At 23.7% G+C, this 21,020-nt stretch overlaps 8 protein-coding genes across 8 annotated transcripts; 3 read left to right on the top strand and 5 right to left on the bottom strand. All coding sequences in view use genetic code 6, as the record gives it.

Moving 5' to 3' along the window:
* Window positions 1-61: 61 nt before the first annotated feature.
* Window positions 62-352, bottom strand: TTHERM_00649130 (transmembrane protein, putative; the record flags this gene model as incomplete). Its single annotated transcript, XM_001032307.1, has 1 exon — window positions 62-352. One exon carries the CDS (start codon window positions 350-352, stop codon window positions 62-64), a length of 291 nt encoding a protein of 96 aa, XP_001032307.1.
* Window positions 353-1,400: 1,048 nt separating this feature from the next.
* Window positions 1,401-4,918, top strand: TTHERM_00649120 (ATP-dependent protease LA (Lon) domain protein; the record flags this gene model as incomplete). Its single annotated transcript, XM_001032306.3, has 9 exons — window positions 1,401-1,500; window positions 1,694-2,462; window positions 2,826-3,091; window positions 3,150-3,775; window positions 3,946-4,123; window positions 4,180-4,406; window positions 4,465-4,598; window positions 4,657-4,725; window positions 4,798-4,918. The coding sequence occupies 9 exons, from the start codon at window positions 1,401-1,403 to the stop codon at window positions 4,916-4,918; spliced, it is 2,490 nt and encodes an 829-aa protein (XP_001032306.1).
* Window positions 4,919-5,451: 533 nt separating this feature from the next.
* TTHERM_00649110 (26S proteasome non-ATPase regulatory subunit 8) lies at window positions 5,452-6,775 on the bottom strand (the record flags this gene model as incomplete). The annotated part of the gene is made up of 6 exons (XM_001032305.3): window positions 5,452-5,592; window positions 5,650-5,779; window positions 5,973-6,164; window positions 6,221-6,395; window positions 6,488-6,560; window positions 6,674-6,775. The coding sequence occupies 6 exons, from the start codon at window positions 6,773-6,775 to the stop codon at window positions 5,452-5,454; spliced, it is 813 nt and encodes a 270-aa protein (XP_001032305.3).
* A 1,757-nt stretch (window positions 6,776-8,532) lies between these two features.
* TTHERM_00649109 (EF-hand protein) lies at window positions 8,533-9,420 on the bottom strand (the record flags this gene model as incomplete). The annotated part of the gene is made up of 4 exons (XM_001470580.1): window positions 8,533-8,583; window positions 8,947-9,094; window positions 9,218-9,315; window positions 9,397-9,420. 4 exons carry the CDS (start codon window positions 9,418-9,420, stop codon window positions 8,533-8,535), a joined length of 321 nt encoding a protein of 106 aa, XP_001470616.1.
* Window positions 9,421-11,217: 1,797 nt separating this feature from the next.
* On the top strand, window positions 11,218-13,941 carry TTHERM_00649100 (U2 snRNP auxiliary factor, small subunit). Its single transcript, XM_001032304.2, has one exon. It carries the CDS (start codon window positions 11,230-11,232, stop codon window positions 12,529-12,531), a length of 1,302 nt encoding a protein of 433 aa, XP_001032304.2. The 5' UTR covers window positions 11,218-11,229; the 3' UTR covers window positions 12,532-13,941.
* An 899-nt stretch (window positions 13,942-14,840) lies between these two features.
* TTHERM_00649080 (transmembrane protein, putative) lies at window positions 14,841-16,131 on the bottom strand (the record flags this gene model as incomplete). Its single annotated transcript, XM_001032302.4, has 3 exons — window positions 14,841-15,000; window positions 15,221-15,389; window positions 15,843-16,131. The coding sequence occupies 3 exons, from the start codon at window positions 16,129-16,131 to the stop codon at window positions 14,841-14,843; spliced, it is 618 nt and encodes a 205-aa protein (XP_001032302.4).
* A 657-nt stretch (window positions 16,132-16,788) lies between these two features.
* On the top strand, window positions 16,789-18,912 carry TTHERM_00649060 (hypothetical protein; the record flags this gene model as incomplete). The annotated part of the gene is made up of 7 exons (XM_001032300.2): window positions 16,789-16,842; window positions 17,030-17,173; window positions 17,403-17,546; window positions 18,230-18,363; window positions 18,449-18,520; window positions 18,652-18,769; window positions 18,835-18,912. The coding sequence occupies 7 exons, from the start codon at window positions 16,789-16,791 to the stop codon at window positions 18,910-18,912; spliced, it is 744 nt and encodes a 247-aa protein (XP_001032300.2).
* A 1,114-nt stretch (window positions 18,913-20,026) lies between these two features.
* On the bottom strand, window positions 20,027-20,758 carry TTHERM_000649059 (cell surface immobilization antigen; the record flags this gene model as incomplete). The annotated part of the gene is made up of 3 exons (XM_012797727.1): window positions 20,027-20,072; window positions 20,203-20,517; window positions 20,700-20,758. 3 exons carry the CDS (start codon window positions 20,756-20,758, stop codon window positions 20,027-20,029), a joined length of 420 nt encoding a protein of 139 aa, XP_012653181.1.
* Window positions 20,759-21,020: the final 262 nt, after the last annotated feature.

Raw genomic sequence — 21,020 nt, 5'->3', positions numbered from 1 at the left:
TAATTGTGTTTAATTGCTTTTGTCATTTTTTATTTTATTTAAAACAATAATTTTAATTATTTCATTATTTATTTTTACTTTCTAAATCTTTTAACTATTTTTTAGTAGTCTTTAACATGTCTTTTAATGCTTATTCCTTCTCTTAAGCAACTCTTTTCAGCTCTTTTTGGATTTATTTTACTTCCAAATCTAGAAGTTCTTGCTTTTAATTGTATTCATCACAAAGCTCATGGATTCTTGAAAATGTTGAAAAATTGTATTCGTCTCTTGCTAAAAATCCGCAGTAAGCGCCAGCTATTATTCCTAAATAGCCAAAATTACGCGCAACTCTTACTAAAATCTTTTCAGCCATTGCAGATGATGCTAAATTATAAAAATTTTAATTAAAGAATAGATCTATTTTTTTCTACTTTTATAATAAAGAATAAGTAGGTTTGTTAAGATGCAAATATTATACGTAATAATTAATATTAGTGAAAGCGTCAACGAGATTATATTTCTCGATTATTCTTCTAAAACAAATAAAGAATATGCAATTAAATTTTAATAAGTTTTGCATACATTTAATATTAAAGTTGAAGTCATTCAATATTCATATGCAAATCAGATACATTTATTCAATTACGTTCATTAATTCAATCCAAGAAAATTAAAAGGAATCTAGAAAAAATATTTATTATTAAACAGGTTGCAACTATAATAAAATAAATTAATATAAATTCCTTTAATTTATTCTACTAAGTTAAGTCCTAAACAAGATTATGTTCGATTGCATTTAAATTGCTTTACTTAAGCTAGATAAAATTAAACGTCTGAAATAGATTTTCTATTTACAGAGATAAGTAAAAATATTTATTGATTGAATGAGTGTTGTTGATGATTATAAGACTATTGTCTATTCGCAGATTACTTAATTATAATTTAACTCTATTTGTTTATTTAAAGTAGAGAGAATATGTACTAAAGTGATGTAAGATGGTTTCACCAATAATTAATGCAAATTTAATTTTTTACGGCTTGTATGACGTAATTTTCGGTATTTATCTGCTAATTAGGCAAACATATTAAGATGTATAAATACCTTCTATCAGATATGTTATTACGCTGATTGATGCATTCATTCCCTCATCAATCTCTCCTTAAACGTATTTCTTTAATAATATTTAAGAGATTTAAAAAATAATCAACTAAAATTTCCAAAAGAAAAAAAAGTAAAAAAATTTATTAGAAAAAAAATAAAAGCAAAAAGGATTTTCGATTACTTTTAAAAAAGTTAGAAAGAAAGAATTTTATATTTAAAAACAGGAAGGTGGACTAAAGTCTAGAAAAATAAAAGCTTATTTAAAGTCATCAATAATTTAGCATATTTAAAGCCTATTGATAAAAAATTTCCTTGAAAAATGAAGAAAATGCAACTTTACATTCTACCTGTTAACAACAGAGTAGTATTTCCATACTAAACCATCAACATAAGGATTCCTGAAACTTACTAATATGATGGTAAATTCATTGTTATATTCTATAAAATTAATTTACTTTTATAGACTAATGCTTAATTAGCATCATTCTAAACCAAATAAACATAAGACTTTTTTAAATTACTCATTGAAACAAATTTATCAGTTTATTCTTTATCATTTAGTTTTATGATTACTTAGTCTGAATAAAATGTTTAAAATAATTTAAATTATAGCTAAGAAGTTCAACAGCATGATAGGTGTTTTACCAAATTTAGATCCTACTTTGTGCAAAGAAAAAAATATCGAAACAATCGAAAATTTTGCTAGATATGGAACTATATTGAAGATAACCAGTGAAGATAGAACTTTTTATACATTTACAGCTGGTTATTAAAAAAATCATAGAGAAGTTAGGTATTACGGAGCATTCGCATTTGGTCGTTTTAAAGTAATTGATTTTGATAAAACCTCTCCTTATTACATCGCTAACGTAGAATTGATTTCAGATGAAATCCCTCCTGAAATAGAAAAAGCTGTTAAAGCTGACAATACCATCTCTGACTTCCGTAATTTAGCTAAAACCTATGTAGAAATAGTTTGCAAACCTGAAGCTGTCCCGCCTAAAAAGCAACTTATAGAGAATGAATAATCAATCAATAAGTTAGTTTTTTCAGTAGCTAATTATTTGGACGTTCAGCCAGAGGTAAAGCAAGTCATTTTACAAGTTAATGAAATCAAAGAGCGTATCAAAGAAATATGCAAAATTTTATAATCAAAAAACGATGAGCTCAAACTTGCTAATGAGTTAGAAAAGAAAGTCAAAAAAGAAATGTCAAATGAATCACAATCCCGTCAATTAATTCTTCGTCAACAACCTCCATAATATGAAATTGGAGGATTCAATGTTTCTCCTGAAGACGAAATGTCTCAACTAGAAATGCAAATTAAGTAGAAGCAACTACCAGAAAACGTGTTTAATGCTGTAATGAGAGAATTTAAAAGGTAAATAAATAAATAAATTAATTAAGTTTTATTTAAAAATTAAAAAGTAGTAGTATCTATTGCTATCTAGCATTCAAATTAATTACAAAATTTTTATTCAAAAACTAAAAAATACAAATTTTTCAAAAAAAAATATGAAGTAAGGAAAAAAATATTTTTATTTGTTTATTTCTTTCTTTCTTTGTTAAAGGAAGAAAATAAGTGTTAAAATATCGAAAAATTTTTAAATATTATGTTTAAGATATACCTGAAAGCAAATTAAATAGAACATGCTAAAAATTATTAAATATCATTTTTTGTTATAAATTAATAATTATTTTTTTTTAATTTTTAAAATCTAAATTGTTTTTATAATATAAAAAGATTGAAAAGTATTAGAAGTCAAAACGCAGAAACTAATGTGATTAGGACTTATATTGATACTGTGTTGGAGCTTCCTTGGAATGAAACAACTTAAGATACTTATGACTTAAAGTTAGCAGAAGAAATATTACATAGAGACCATTCAGGATTAGAAAAAGTTAAGAAAAGAATTTTAGAATTCCTTGCTGTTCGCTCTTTGAAAGGAAACTCTAAAGGAACAATTATTTGTCTTTGTGGACCTCCTGGTGTTGGAAAAACATCTTTAGGTAAATAAGAATAAAATGAAGTTATTATTTTTTACTAAAAAAGTTCATTTATATATAGGAAAATCTATAGCAGATAGCTTAGGAAGAAAATTTGAAAGAATATCTTTAGGTGGTGTTAGAGATGAAGCAGAAGTTAGAGGACACAGAAGAACTTACGTTGGTGCTCTCCCTGGTGTTATTATCCAAGCTTTAAGAAAGTGCTAATCTAAAAATCCAGTAATTTTACTTGATGAAATCGATAAAATAAATAGAGATTACAGAGGAGATCCATCTAGTGCCTTATTGGAAGTTCTTGACCCTAACTAAAATTCTACATTTACTGATCACTATCTTGCTTTGCCTTTTGATCTTTCTAATGTGATGTTTATTGCTACTGCAAATTAATTGGATACAATTTAAGGACCTCTTCTTGACAGAATGGAAGTTATTTAAATTCCAGGATACACTTTGGATGAAAAGAAAGACATTGCTCACAAGTACTTAATACCAAAATAAATTGAAGAAAACGGAATCAACTAAAGTATCATTGACCTTGATAAAGAGTCAGTTGATTTGATTATAAAGGCCTATACAAGAGAAGCTGGAGTACGTCAATTAGAAAGAAACATAGGTTCTGTTTGCAGAAGTGTTGCTGTTAAATATTCCACCCACAAATAATCTCACAAAGACAAGCCAAATTTGCCTGTAAATTTTATTAAAATTATAATTCAATTAATTATTTTATTAAATGTTTCTGAGAATAAATCCTTTTTTATTGGATTTTAAAATTTCAATTTGAATTATTTCATATTTTATTTTAATTTGAAATATTTCTTGACTAAATTTTTATTCGAATTAAATTTTGATCTAAATAGGAATTCTAAAAAGTAAAAATAACTCCTGATTATGTGAGAGATGTCTTAGGCATTGAAATATATGATGAAGAGGAAATAAAAGACCGTATTAATTCTCCAGGTATAGCAGTGGGAATGGCTTATACAGCTGTTGGTGGAAAAACATTGATCATAGAAGCAAGCATGAGTTAAGGAAGCGGTAAATTTAAATTTCTAAATTCTTGAAAAATTCTAAGTTTTGTTTTAATAATTTAGGTAAAATTAACTTAACTGGTTAGTTAGGCGATGTTATGAAGGAATCTGTACAAACTGCTATAGGATGGATTAAATCAAATTGGTAGAACATTCAATTCATGATGAAAGATCCTGATATTTTTAAGGCTGAAAAATTATTTGACAATATTGATATTCATGTGCATTTCCCTGCAGCAGCTACACCAAAGGATGGTCCTTCAGCTGGTATTACAATCACAACTGCATTAGTAAGATATTTAAATCTTTTTTTTTTTTGTAATTGTAAATAATTTATTATTATAATAGCTTTCTTTACTTTCAATGAGAAAGATTAGAAGTGATATTGCTATGACTGGTGAAATAACTTTGAAGGGTTTAGTTCTTCCAGTGGGAGGAATTAAGGAAAAGGTATTAGCCGCTTATGCCAATGGTATCAAAACGTAATTAAAATTTTTAATGAAAGCTATTAAAATTAATTTATTTTAATTAAATAATTAGAATCATTCTACCTTACAAGAATCGCAAAGATACAGAAGATATCACTCCTGAGATTAAGAAAAACATAGAGTAAATAAATTAATTGATAAATTTAGTAAAAAATGAATATATTAATAATTATTTAATAAAAAAAATAAATAGTTTTAAGTTTGTAAAGAATATATTCGAAGTTCTTGATATTGCATTTGATGAATAAGAAGAACTAAGCTTACGCAAGGCTAAATTTGAAGCCGATCAAATGAATAAACAAAGCAAGCTCTGATAAAAATATAAAAAAAACTAACTACTCATTTTAATTTTATAATTAATAATTTACTATTTATATGTAAAAACTATTCATTCATATGTCTTCTTTTTATTTTTATAAATAAAGCTCAGCCATTTCTCTATTTATTCTTTCAATTAACACTCTAATTTTACAATTACATTTAAATTTTAGTGAAATACTTAAAAAATAATTCCAAATAGAAAAATTATGCAATTAGGTTGAATTAAGAAAGTTAAATATTTAATTTAAATAAATTCATTTATTAAAGCAAAATTTATTTTTTTTTTAATTTATTTAAAAATTAAAGAATTTAAATCAGTTTCTTTAAATTTATTAAAAATTTATTTTAAAAACTGGTTATTTTATTTGTAAATAAATTTAAATGATTAACTTAAATAAAGTGATTGTTTGCAGATTAAATCTAATATTCGTTTGTTTAAGGATAAAGACATAAAAGGTATGTATGCATGTATTTACATTTCTCAAATATTATAAAGTTATAAAAAACAAGTTATAAATTTTTTAGTTCAAACAATCTTTTCAATTTCATGAGCATAACTTAGTGCTGTTGAAATAAGAAATTCAGAGTTGAATAATGCTTTTTTATCAGAATCTTTATGACGGAAGACTAATCTATTATTTTCGAAAACCCAAGAAAATCCTTGTTCCTTAAAAAAAATAATAATTATTGATTAATTAATTGCTCATTCAAATAGTTAATTTACTTCTCCTTATTTTGATTGTTCAGCTGAAAAGCTTTTAAGTTAATCGGCATTTTGAAGGTTAAATAATTTAATTGCATCATTTATTGATAAACTTTCATAGGCTTTTTCAGCACTTCTAGCAGTTTCAAATCTGTTTTTTTAAAATTAATATTAATTTCTTAGCTTTTATTTGTTTCTACTAATTTATTTGTTATAATTCCCTTAATAAACTCTATTAACAAACGCTCTCTAACACATTTAATGAATCATTTAAATTCATTTTTTATAAATATAAAGAATAAATCTCTTAATCAGTTAAAAATCAAAAGAATATCCTAAGTTACCTAATAGTTTCGAAGATTCTATCCAAGAATATATCGAAGTGAGCAAGAGGAGACTTGTTTTTAGAAAGGAGAGCTTCAGAGTAGTTACCAATAGCCAACTACTTTTCTAATTCAGTAACGAATTGAATAAATTAATTATTGTGCAAGTCTTCAACTGGAACTAACTCCAAAGCTGAATGGTATTCAGTGTTTCTATTTAATAATAAAATTTATTAATTCTATTTTAAAATTTATTTATATTGAATTACTTATTGAAAGAAAGAAGATATAACAAATTCAATGCAATAATTTAATTTCTATCTTGAGAAGCTGGCAATTAAGGATAATTTTCGTAATAAGCTCTTAAGTAATTAATTGCTGACTCAAAGCTTTGAATGTTTTTGGATTAAATGCTATGTAAAATGCACAATTCGTGGAAACGTCCTTTTTTAAAACAAATATTTAATACTCCCAATTTATCGTTTTATCTGTTTTATGAAATAATTTAGAGATTAAAAATTAAAGCTGTTCATTACTGGATGCAATCAACTCTTATTCATTTTTTGTTTTAGTGAGAGGATCATTACTGGGTAGGAGGAATATAATACGCTATTTGTTTTTATAAAAGTAAATGTTTGATATTTAGAAGTAAATGATTTATTGATTGATTAAATTCACTTAAAATAGATACTAAACTTAATTTTTTCTTTTAAAAGAAATACCTTTAACTAAGATATTAATTAGCCTACTCTAGGAGCATTGCTGTTAGAAGCTATTAAAGTTTCAAATTCTGCTAAGAGAGGTTAAGCTTACTATAAAGTCATTGTTGTAATTTTATTTTATGAATTTAAAATAATCTAAAGGTAGGATCAGCTAAATATTGATTACTTGCTATTTTAATTGATTTTATTTGGATTAAATATTTCTATTGGAATCTTTCAAAGATTTTTATTTTTTAAAAACTAAACAATCAATAAAATTAGTATCTAATTAACCTTTTAAATTACTAAATATATATGTATATATATTCTCTGCGCTCTCTCATGCATACATTAATGCACTATCTTTTCTTAAATGCATAACAAAAGATCAGAGAGATTTATTCGCTTTTCTGAATTCTTTTGTTTGATTCTTTCATCTTTCTTAAAAACTGCAAGTCTGATAGAATAAAAGCTCTCTCACTCTCTCTATCAACCAATAACCTAAACGGATAAATTATATCTAAAATTTCAAATTGATTTTTATTCAAAATTAATTTAAAATTAATAATAAAATTAACAAATAAAATATATTATTTATATTAAAATGAAATTTCTTCTTTTATATTTTTCTATATTAAAGTTAAAATATTTTATAAATTAAAATATTAATAATAGGAAATCTTAATTAAAAATAATGATTATTTTTTATTTTAAGCTATTCTCAAAATTCAGAAATATTAAAATTTTTGATTAAAAATTAGGACTATTAAAACCATAAAAGGAAAATAAGCTAATATTTTAAAAATTTACATAGTAAAAAAACAAATTAAATAAAAAGGAAAAACATTTTTTAATTAATATATTCAATAAAGGTTGATTAATTTTTCATTAATATTTATTTATTTATTTTAAAAAAGTTTAATTTATTAGTAAGCAAGCAATCATTTGAATTTACAAATAATAAATAATTAAATTATTTAATACAGTAATAATTTTTTATTTTAATTCAAAAATAATACACTGCAAAAATAAAATATTAAATTTGCTGAAGTTTATTTAAAATAAATAGTAAATATGTTTTAATATTAATTTAAAAAAGAAAATTACTTTTTTTATATTGTAATTCAAAATTCTATCAAAAAATAAATTAATTTTGTAAATATTTTTTTTAATTTACTTTTGAAGTTTCAAAACAATTTATTAAATATGAATAAAATTTTACAGATTAAAAAATAAATAAATATAAAGCATTAAATTAAATATCTTTTATTAATATTTTTTCAAAATCAATAAGTATTATCATACTTTTAGCCTTTATTTTAGGAATTTCTCTTTATCAAAAAATGATATTTTAAAACATAATTTAAGAGAAAAAAGTTGAGTAATTCTAAATATTTTTTGTATTTTTTAGAAAAAAAACAAACACATTTTAATCCATTTTGATTATTTATAGAATTGCTTTTATATTAAAAATTCTTTAATAGTTTATTTTGAATAATTTTTTTTTAGATTTAATCAAAAATTTTCAAGAGCTTTTTCAATTTTATATAAAAAATAAGATTTTATTTGGTTTTTAAAATTAAGTAAAACATTTGGTTAAAGTTTTCTCTTTTATATAATTTATACTAATTTTTTTCAAAAATATGTTATAGAAAAAAGAGGAGAGAAAGTTGTATTTTTGATAATTTTATAGAATCATTTAATACAACAAATAAATTATATATAATTTTCGTGAATAGAAAAAGTAGTTTCAATAGATAACAATTATTAAAAACTAATTTTGGTTGATTAAGCATGAAAGCTCATTTGAGATTAATGTTTTATTTATTTATTATTTATTTAGCAGGCTAAATATGTATAACATTCTATGTTAAAATAGTTCATTTATGGTCAAAGTAAACCCAAGAAAAACCTTCAAGAAGACCTTCCAACTAATTTTAATAATAAGAATAATCAGTAAAAATAAATATTGTTAATAATTTATTTATTTATTTAATATTTCTTATTGCCAAAGTAAGTAAATTCTTTATGCAATTACTTTTGATTTAAATCATTTATTTATTTATTTATTGATTATTACTTGACTAATAACTAAGGAATTCTACTTAACAAATAAAATTTAATTTTTTTAAAATATGGAATATTCTATTTCATTCAAAGCAATCCTTTAAATGTGTGCTTTGAACTCTTTAAGTTGATAGAACTATTATTAGTTTGTTTGTTTGTTTTTTTTATTTTTGTAAATAGCATTTGTTTAATTTAATAATTGATGATATTGTTTTTATATTTTTTACCTCTTCTTCTATTTCCTATTCTGAATAACCTGCTTTTTTAACTGAGTTCCAGAATTCCATCCATTCATCTTCAGTAATTGTGCCGCTATTATCAACGTCTACAGCTTTGAAAAGTTCATCTGTATTAACTTTTGCATAGTTAGATTTCCTATTTTGATGATTATTGAAGAAGTTTTTAAAAATAGATCTAGAAACAATAGAACATGTTATGAAATGAAAATGATATCAATTTGTTTGATGCTCTTTTTCAAAATTTTAAGTGTGTATTTACCAGAACTTGAGAGTTTCTTCTTTATCGATACACTTTGAACCATCAGTATCAATCTTTCTAAAAACACCCATAATTTTGTTTGCCAATTCAGGTGAAAGCTTAAAGTTTTTAAAAAAAATGGTTTTTCTATGAATTTGAAATAAATGCCAAAAGCAGATAATGCTGAATAGTAGAATTACTTGGTTTGAACTTGAATTTCCCATTTGTTTCTATAGTTATTTTGTATATCTCCTTCTAAATTAATTGTTAGACTTTCTTTCCTTTTTAATGGATATTAATTATATTGCAATTAAATAATTATTATTGAAATTATGATTACGCAAATCAAATTTAATGAGTAATACTATTATCAAATTTGTTATAATTAACTCTTTCTTACTACTTGCTTTATTGCTTATTTGCTTATCGTTTTCCTTTATTTTTCGCACTTTTTATTTATTGGTATATTTAATTTTTGATAACAATCTGTCAAGTTCTTCCATTTATTTATTCTTCAGTAAAATTTGATTTCAGTTCAGCCCCATACTCCTAGTGATTTGTATCATTTATGAATATGTTTGCTATCTTCTCTCTGTCTTCTTTTCTACATGCGGCTATTTCATTCGTATTTAAAATTAAACATATTTTTTTAAAGACTAGTTTAATTTTTTAATAAAAATAAAGAAATTTACAAAGTCCATTTAATAAAATCGAATCAGCAGCTTCTCTAGTTAAATCACACAAAAAAAACTCTTTGAAAAATAAAAAAACTTAAAAACTTTGAAAATTTATTGTTCTGATATGCATTTAAAAAATTTTATAACCAATAAATGGATTGATTATTTTACTTGTTAAGTTTATAAAGATAAATGTTAACTAGCATAATTTTATTTATATTAGTTAGAATTAAATATGTAAGATTATCAAATTTCAACATTTTTAAATTTATGGAGTATTTTTAGAGCCTAAAGAATTTTTTGTAAAATTAGGACAATAGATTTTAATGTCTAAAGAATAAATAAATAAATAAAAATTAACATCAGATTTTTGTGAACTATAATTAAACCCATTAAACTTTATTTCACATCTTATAAATCGATTTGAAAGCCTATTTTATTTTTGAGAACAAATATTAAAAAACTTTAATATCAAATATTTCAAAATATATTGATAAATATTTATCTCCATATAAAACAAAATTCTAATATAATCCTACATTAAAATGTTAAATAATATTGATTTAGACATAATAAAAGCATTAAAAGTTTCGGAAAGTATTTGAAATTAATTTAAGAAATAAAATTTAACTATTTCAAAAAATTAATTTGCAAAAATATTTTGTGCTAAAAACTTAACAAAAATGAAATGAGAATTTTATTTATTTATTATTTTTTTTGTTTTAATTTATTTTATAATTAATTTTTATTTCAATAATATCAAAAAAGAATAAAACAATATTTATGCTTTAATTAAATGTGAATAAAATTTTTTAATTCTTAAAAGTTAATTTATTTTTTAAACATAAATAATTTGCAACCTAGATATTATAAAATTTAATAATTTTGTTTGCCTATATTGATATAAAATATTTAATTAAATTATTTTATTTCATTCTTAAAATACAAAAACATAAAAATTGCAAATTTTATAAATTTTTAATATTATGATAAGATTTATTGTTGCTTGTTTTATGCTGATAGAAACAAATATTATAAATTAAATAAATTTAAAGCATTTTGATTAAGAGAATGGTATTCAAAAAATTTTATATCAAATAAAAGTGATTCAAAAATTTAATAAATTTAGGTAATTGAAATTTAATTTTTGTTTGAAGGATTTTGGATATAAGTAAGATTCAGATTAAATAGCAGATTGCTTTTTATATTTTTTATTTGTCAATGAATGAAAGTTTTACAAAATTTAAAATAATTTGCATATGATTTTATTAATAATATGCAAAAAAAGAATATACAAGCAATCAAAGAAAGAAAGAAATAAATAAATATAGTTTGTTATTTTGTTTGCTTATTTGGATGTTTGATTTTTTATTTGTTTGTTTCTTTGAGAGGGGAAAGAAAAAAGAGAAAAGAGAAAAATATTAATATAATTATTTAATAATCAAAGAAAAGTAAAGAGAAAAGACTTAAATCTTAGAAAAGCGGTAGAAAAAGGAAGTCTATAGACAATATCTAAATAAACTAAGTTAAGGTATAAATTTTAGTTAGCTAGCTTATTAGTAAAGGAAAGCAAAGAAAGCAAGTAAGGTAGTAAAAGTTAGTTAGTAGTAGAAGTAGTAAGGTTAATAGTAAAAGTAAGTAAATAAGTAAGTTTAAGTTTTAGAAATGGCTGAGAAATTAAGTCGTATGTATGGTACAGAAGAAGACAAGGTCAATTGTCCCTTCTACTTTAAAATTGGTGCTTGCAGATATGAAAATAAATGTCTCAGAATCCACAACAGACCCTCTGAGAGTTAGACTATCTTGATTAAGCACATGTACTAGAACTCCCCCACTGAGTTGGCTTTGGCTTAGGGTAATAGAGTCAGCGAAGAAGAAGCTTAGAAGGCTTTGAATCACTACGAAGAATTTTATGAGGAAGTCTTTTTGGAGTTAGCAAGTTACGGAGAAATTGATGACTTGATCATTTGTGATAACATCGGTGATCACATGAAAGGAAACGTTTACGTTAAATATGTTAGGGAAAGCGAAGCTCTTAAGTGCTTGATGTCCTTAAAGACTCGTTATTACGACAAGCAACAGCTCCAACCTGAATTCTCTCCCGTTACTGATTTCTCTAATGCAAAATGCAAACAATATATTGAAGGTCAGTGCAAAAGAAGTGGATACTGTAATTACATTCACTCTAAGCCTATCGGTAGACCATTCAGAAGATCCCTTTTCAGATAAATGTACGAAGAGCATCCTGAATACAAGAACAGGTCTCGCTCTCGCTCTAGATCAGATGATGATGAGAGATCTAAAAAGAAAAGAAAGGATAAGGAAAGATCTGAAAAACATGAAAAAGACTCCAAAAAGAAGCATTCTCGTTCCAGAAGCTCCCATAAAAAGCACAAGAAAGATAAAGATAAAAAGAAGAAGAAGTCTAGATCTCACTCCAAGCATTCTAAGTCAGCTTCTCCTGGCTACAAAAACTCTGAAGAAAGAAGAGCTGATATCGCAAAGTGGGGCGAGGAAGATGATGAAGAAGACATGAAAGTCAATGCAAGCGGTTCAGTCAACAATAATGGAACCACCAGCAATAACGAATAAAGCGACAGCAATAACAAGCAAGGCACTCACGATTATTTAGCCTAGCTTGTTAAGCCATAGAATTGATTTCACTATATAGAATTAATTAATTAATTACAAAATAAATCAATCAAGGCTGATTTGGAGATACAGTTGAAGATAAACCAAGAGAACACAAGATAGAACTGACTGCTAAGTAATTAAAAACCAATCAAACCACAATAAAGTAAGCAAAATCTAACTAAGCAAAGCAAATAAAAAGAAGAAAATAAGGAAAAAGAAATGAATGTATGTCTCTTTAATAAGTATATTATATATATAGTAAATAAATCAATTAAGCAACAACATCAACAAATAAGCAAGCAATCAAGCTAGCTAGCTAGTTAGAGATCCTGGCAATAAGAACAATTAATATAAAAACAATAGAAGCGATAGCGGACTATGGAAGGAAACAATTTAACTAAAATGTTACCTGCCATTTGTTTGCAGTTTCGCGTTATTTTTTATTTTCATATATTAATCAAATAATCTAGCAAGGGTATATCAATCAATCAAACAAACAAACAATCTCCATCAAGTTTTATTGTTTTATTTATCTTTTTATTATATTTTATAAAGCAAATCTATTTTAGTTCGTTCTGTAGTCTTTAATTAATTAATACAAGTTATTCTTATTTAGCTCTCTCTTTAACGAAGATAGCGTATTTTTTCATTAGTTAGTTAGGAGCTTAGAAAGTAAGTTCTCCGCGGAAACCAACAAAAAAAACATTTATTATTTCTTTCAATAAAAGCAAGGTTAGGGCAACGCTAGTTAAATAAATAAACAAATATACAAATTAATTAATTTATTAGTTAATTTGCATTTAGCAAGCAAAAAGCAAAGCATTTTTAGTTACTTTTTCCCTTTTTTTAGCAAGCAAGCAATTGATATTTAGCCATCATCCATTACCCATACACACACAAAAATTCTCTTAATTGAGAAAAAAAGAAACAAAATTTAGCGTAGACACATTCACCTACCCACCAACCATTTTAAGAGAAGAGCTTCATTATTTATTTATTCAAATAATCTTTAAACACGCATCAAATATTATTTCAAACCAAGTTTTCTTTGTTTTATAGCTTAAAAAAGTATAGTAAAGCCTAAAAAGCATGATTAAATCACAATTTATTTTAATTTATTATTTCTAAATATCAATTTTATAAAATTCAACTCATCAAACAATTAAAAAATTTTTTATTTTTAACAATTCTTTATTATTCATCATTTCAATTAATTAATATTATTATGATAAAATATCTACTAAAGAAAGAAAATTAAATAATAAAATTATAAAAGCACAAAACCTATATATGTATCTATTAATCAACTTAAATTTTGTTTAAAATATATTCATTTAAAATAAAATAAATGAATGCTAAAATTATAAAATTAAAAAAAAAAAATTATAAATATTTAAATTTTTATTTAATATGTAAATTAAATACAAATCATTAAAAAAATTTAGATCTTATACATTTTATTAGGCTCTCACCTCTTTCAGTGTCAAAATAAATTTGTATTAATTCTAAAAAGATCAAAAATTTTTTATTAAAATATTTTCTAACTAAACAAATAGTTTTTCGACACATTATATCATCTTTAATTTCTTAAATTCATAAATATACAAAAAAACTGTTAATAATAAATAAATAATTTTCAAAAAAGTATTAATCTATAATTATTTTCAAGTTTTTATTTGATTTTAATTTATTTAAAAAATTAATAGTTTTTTCCTCACTCTATTATTAAATAATTTATTTCAATTTTAAATATTCTTTACTGAATAAATATATAAATAGATTAATTTATACAAAATTTTTTTCATTTTTTTTGAAAAATATTTTTATAACCCTTTTTTCCCTTTAACATTTTACTGAGTACTGTCAATTATTTGATAATTTTTATTAATATTATGTATGATACAAAGTTTAGAAACCAAAATTTTTTTAAAAATACAAAAAACTGATTTTTTTTTTTCTAAACTAATTACTCTTTGTTTGTTGATTCAAAACTCTGATAAGTTTTAATATTTTAAAATATTTTAAAGAAAAGAATATTTATAAACAGTAAATAAAAATTATTTTTAATTTAAATGATTTTAAACTATTAAGTTAATTCTTGTAAATTTATAGTTAGACTCTATAATTTATTATACTTATATGTTTGTTTTTAAACCAAAATAAGAGATTTAAATAATAAATTGTGTTTAAAATTTATTTTAAGAGCACAATCGAATAAATAATACAGCATAAATTGTTTATCAAATGATTAAATTATAGCTTAGTAAGTGTATGCAAAACAAGTACAATAGCTATGTAAAAATACACATTAAAATGATATTATTTTAATTATTTCATTCTAACTTAGCAGCAACTTTTTTGGCAGCAATTTCTGCTTATAAATCTTGAATTTGGGTTTTGATTTCATTTTGATATTCCTAATTGGTAGCCAAAGCTCTTTCCCAAGCTCTTCTTGTGATTGGAGCATATTCAAGCTTTTATTCAAGAGTTTTTCTGTTTATAATAAAAATATGTAAATTCTACTTGCTTTTAAATGAGATTTAAATGTTTTGTTTTAAAAATAAAGGTTCAAATATTTTATTTCTTTTTATTGATCTAATCAATAGTATCATTTCTAATTTTTAATATCTTTAACTTCTATTAGGTTAAAATAAATATATTTTCTTATCCTTAATAAACTTCTAAATATATATAAACTATCATCTAATTATACCTGGCACCAACAAGTTCATCGAGTTAGTCACTTTTACCTCTTGAGATAATTGCAGCGAGAGGAACACCAACAATACAACCTGACCAGAAGATACGAGGAGCTCCAACCTTAAGGGCATGTCTTCTAGCCAAGAAACTCACACCAATAATAAAGGCATTAGTGATCCAGTCTAAATTTTATAAATAAATAAATTAAACAAATTGAAATTTACAAAATCACCAATAAATATAATAAAAATAAGATTCATTATCTTGCTTAAAATTACTAATTCATAATTATAATAGATAATATTGCATGCTTTTTTATGTTATATGTAGAATGGAAAACCTAATATTCTAAATATTTTTCAATTTAAAATAATAATAATTTAATTGAAATTTTAAAACTGATGATTTCAATATTGTTTGCCAAATAGTTTGCTTGTAATTCCTGTATATTATAATAAGATTTTTATAAATCTAAGCTAAACTGGTAAATATTCCATATTTTTAATGCGTTAGCCTAAAATCAAAATATTTAGATTTATTTAATAATGATTTTGAATGAATTTCTATCTATTATATTTAAAGCGATTATTGGTAAAGCTAACAAGATATTTATCCTAGAGTTATCAATTTATTACATGTTTTAGAAAAAGGATTGATTTAATCAGGGAGGGGCTTAGGTTCATAAACCTTCAAACCTTGTTTCTTTAAAAATTCACGATGTTAGTCAGTGATTTCGGGATAGGCGTTTTGCATTTCCTTTTATATTTTTTCTTTGCAATAATACAAAAATTTATGGATATGTTAACAAAAATTAATTAATAAGAAAATTGCAAGCAAAGCATACAAAAAGAAAGAAAAATTAAAGGAAAGGAAGAAAGAAAAACTTTATTTATATATTGATAAAATTTTTTTGTATAAAAACATTCTTTTAAACTCAATCTTAAATATTTTTAATATAAAATTATATTTTCAATTTTTAATATTTTTTAATTTTTAATAAAGACCTTTTGACTGAAAATTTAATTAATTATAAATTTCTATTATAAAATTTAATGATTTTTAAAAATTAAATTTATGAATGAGATAGCTAAAATTTACTTTTGAAGAGTAAAGAAAGAATTATAATTTGAAAGTGATTTTATTGATTTGTTTATTTATTATTTAGTAATTTATTTAGGATTTAATTTGATGCAAAACATAGTTATTAATAAGTAATCAAGTATATCTTCAAAAGATATTTAACAAGAATTGGTTTGTAGGTTCACTCAATTTTTAATTAAGTTTTGATTTTATTAAATAAATAAAATGAACATATCAAAAGATCAATAAAGTAATTGCATCTATACGATGACTCTTCTACATAAATAAATACATATAAATACAATGATGGAGTAGGGATTTTCCATGTAAATTTTACATGGAAATAATCATTGAAAGGTAAAAATAACAAAATGAATGAAGGGAAAAAATAAGGAAAAGAAAAAAATAAAATAAATCTGAAAAAAGAAAGAAAATTAACAAAGCAAATAAATAAAATAAATCAAGAAAAAAAAAGAAAATTTCATACAAAAGAAAGAAGAGATGCCAGTCAAGGAAGGACAAGCCAAGTTATGGTTCAGCACTAAGGAAGAAGCTGTAGGGATTTAAAAACAAATTATTTTAATTTGAAGCAAAAAATAAAGCTAAGCGTCCAATTTTGTGATAAAAATGTTTTAGAACAGTTAGAAAGCTATTCAAATTCAAAAATAGTTAGCTTATTCTTGCATCAAATTACTTCATTTTCTTTTGCAATTATCATAATATCTCTTTATAAATTCATTAGGACGCCTATGACGATAAAATGATTTCCAACATCGAATTGAAGTCTCAAGATTATGAAGATGAAAACTTCTCACCTGTCTTCAACAGAAAGACTTAAGAATACTTCCTCGAACCCTCTGAAAAGTTCAAGAGTGACTTCGCTGAAGTAAAAGCAGAAAATTTTTGATATTCATCCAAACAAATCATTTCAAAATTAAATAGCATCAATTTTAATTTTTGCAAAAAGATAGTTTAAACTGTAAAGTTGAGCAAATCAAAACAAAAAAATATACAGCAAAAGTTAAACGAAAATAGGGATTGTTAGAATGCGACATTTTAAATTGATTAAAAGCTGTTTTTTAGTCCTATTAATTTCATTTTCATTTTCAAAATAGTTGTTGAGACCTTTGAGATCTCTCTCCTTCAATCAAGTTGTTGATAGATACGTTTTGATCCCTCCCAACCACACCTTCTACAGAAACTGGACCTACGAAAAGTTCCTCGGTGGTTTCGGTCTCTCTTACTTAATTCTCAGAGAAGTAAAAAAAAAAACTCCATTTCTACCACTAATTCAGATAATTCTAAATAATTAACTAATTAACTAACTATTTCGAATAAAAGCAGATCTTTATAGCTCTTATTGAAAAATATATTGATTTCTATAGAATATCCAATTTCTTCTTTAATCGAATCAAAAAAAACCAATTTTATTTCTTGCATGATACTCCTTTAAGATATAAAGATATATTTAACAAAAAGGCATACAACAATGATTTGATCCTTAATTGAATAATCAATGAAAAAGCTAATAATAGGTTATTCGCTCTTATAAACTAGTTTAAGTCAAACGAAATTGATTTTGGAATCATATAAAAATTTAATTGGAAAAAAAAGAATCAAAAAATGAAGAAAATAGACCTTTAATAAATAGGATTTACAAAAGATTTATAGCAAGCAATACAGTGTTATAATTTATTTAAAGGATGTAAATATGCTATTGCAAAAGGGAAATACTTACTTATTTAAATCAATAAAATGATGCAAAAAATCTAAAATATTCTTTTGAAATAACAGATATAAGAAATTAAAAATAAATGCTAATAATATACGAAGATACAACACTAATATGCATTATAAAATAGTTAGTTAGATAGTTAATTACAGGAATTATAAATTGATGATTGCTAATTATGTATTAATATTTTTCTTTATATGAATAAAGTTACCTTTAAGAAACTTCTACGCTAGAGTTTTCGTTATGTACGCCTTTGCTGCTAAGGTTTTGGATCATTTGGGTAATCCCTTCCCCTTCAGTGGTCACGGTCAAATCGTTGCTGCTGCTGATAGATGGAACCAGTAAACATTATTTTCAATTGATAATACAAAAGCTATTTTTTGTCTTACAACTAATTAAATTAACTTATTTTCTAAAATAATTTAGTTGGGATGTCAGATGTTACGACAATGTCATGAAGGCTCTTAAATACATCAGAATTCCTACTGTTCAAAACAAGTAAATAATTCTTTAAATAAATTAGAATTTCTTAAACCTCTTAATATTTATTTCACTTTTATTAATAATTGCTTTAAAAAAATTATCCTATTATATATGATTTATTAAAAATTTAATTAATTCATTAATAGCATTCCTGAAGCTACCAGATGGTACGGTAGATAACCCGGTCACTTGTTAAGAGCTGATACTTACTGGATTCCTAACTTGGTTTCTCAAAGATTTGCTAAACACCAACCTGCTCATTGGGTAATTAATTAAATAAAATAATTATTAGATAAGATATTTATTAATAAAATATCAATTTCTATTAGGATGGTACTCAAAATATGCCCATCTTCAGATTGGCTGATCCTAAGCACAAGGATTCTTACATGGTCCAATTCAGATGATTAAAAAAATTTAAAAATCTCCTAATTATTCATTAATCAGCAGAAGCATAAATTAATAAATATTATTATTATTATCATAATGTAAAACAGTATGCAAATAAAATTGCTTCGTTATTTAGTGTTATACATGTATAGGAGTTTATCAAACTTTTTTACTAAAAGTGTAATTCACAGTTTACTTTTTACAATGAATTTATTATAATTTATTAATAGCAGATAAAAAGCAAACTATTTTTATACTTTTGCTTTTAATTTAAATATTTATTAAGTGCAAATCAAAACTTGATATTTTTTATTTAATTTAATCAGATACTCAGGTTAGGTAATACCTTTAAAACTAAAATTTTAAAATATGATTTAATTGTTATGTAGACCACAAAAATAATAATTCAAAATTGATGTTATCTATTTAGGGGTTACACAAGATTCAATGCAGTTATTTTATGTATATCGATTATTTGCAAATAATTTTAAAACAAAACCTGTTTATTGCCACCTTAGGAACATTAGTCTATTTACATGGAACATTTGCACCCTATCCTTTAAAAGTAGTAACATGGCTACTTTCATCAGATTTCATATTTATTTTTAGAATTTGCTGTACCTGAATTGGATACAACACTATCTGAATCAGTCCAAACACTGTTTCTAGTAAAGCTACCTGTATTAATAACTCAAGAAGATTAATAACTATTAACTATAACTTTTATTTAATTTGAAGTATATGCTTAGCATGCAGCACAATAGGAATAGGTTCAACCGCTACTTCTAGAGCAGCTCCCTAAAAGGCTGAACAATAATTTTAGTCACAATTTGCACTTACTTTTGATGAATTTTAAGTATTTGCATTACAAGCAGCTTAATCTGAATCAGTTCAACCACTATTATATTTACGGCATCCTGAATTAACAATATAATGTTAGTCATTATTAGCTTTTAATTTTGTTGAGTGTGATATTCCTGCATTTCAAGTAATGCAATCTAAATCATTCTAACAACTATTTCTTTTACTACTACCAGTACTTATACAAAAGAGGATAGTTACTAAAAAGCTTTAACTTTTGTTGAATTAGAAGTACCTGTATTACAAGTAGCACAATCACAATCTAATAAATCAAAGTGTGTTTCCAATGCATACAGTTACACAAGAAATAGTGGTTCTAATATTAGATTTTAATTTTATTACATTTGAAGTTCTTGCAATAAAAGCAGCACAATCTGAATCATTCCTGTCACCTACTCTAATTCGCTATCTGAACTATTTAAACAAGATGAATTATGACTATTTACTTCTACTTTTGATGAATTTATAGTATTTGCATTACAAACACCACAATCTTAATCAGTCCAATCATTCTAGATTATACTGACAACACAAGATTTTTATCACTATTAGCCATTACATTTATTTTATTTGAAGTTCCTGAATTGTAAGCAGCACAATCTGAATCAACACCTAGACTAGCTAAACAAGATGAATAGTCAGTATTAGCCTTTTAATTTGTTGAATTCAAAGTATCATCATTACAAATATTACAATCTGAGTCTGTCCAACCATTATTTTTAGAGTAACTACCAGTATTAGAAACACAACTAGATTAATCACTATTAGCATTTATTTTATTGAATTTAAAGTTCCTATATTACAAACAGACAATCCGTTTTACCAAACGACTATTTGTCATACGATTTCTTGTATTTTCAACTCATTATATTTCTCCAGAAAAGTAAGCAGTATTAGTACAACTGTTTAAGCTACTTTCAACAAATGAATTTTATAATCTTACAAGAAGACAAGAAGCATAGTAAGTTCCAAGTATTCCTATTAAGATTTAAGCATCATCATAATAAGATATATATAATTTACTTGAAGATACTTATTATCAGATACTCCTATCAGTATATCACAAACATGATACATCTGTTAAAGGTGAGCAATATACTACTTAGCCAGGAGTACCTAAATAAAATTTACTTATAAAAAGATAATTAATAATTTATTAAACATATTTTTTTAGATTTAAGAATTAATTTATTTTATTAATCAATTGATTAACTGTTTATATTATATACAAATTATAAAACTGAATAAAATTAAAGAAAGTAAG

This window comes from Tetrahymena thermophila (assembly GCF_000189635.1).
Source record: "Tetrahymena thermophila SB210 genomic scaffold scf_8254644, whole genome shotgun sequence".
Lineage (NCBI taxonomy): Eukaryota > Ciliophora > Oligohymenophorea > Hymenostomatida > Tetrahymenidae > Tetrahymena > Tetrahymena thermophila.
Note: the sequence above shows the minus strand (reverse complement) of the source record. Positions and strands in the feature narration are given on the sequence as shown.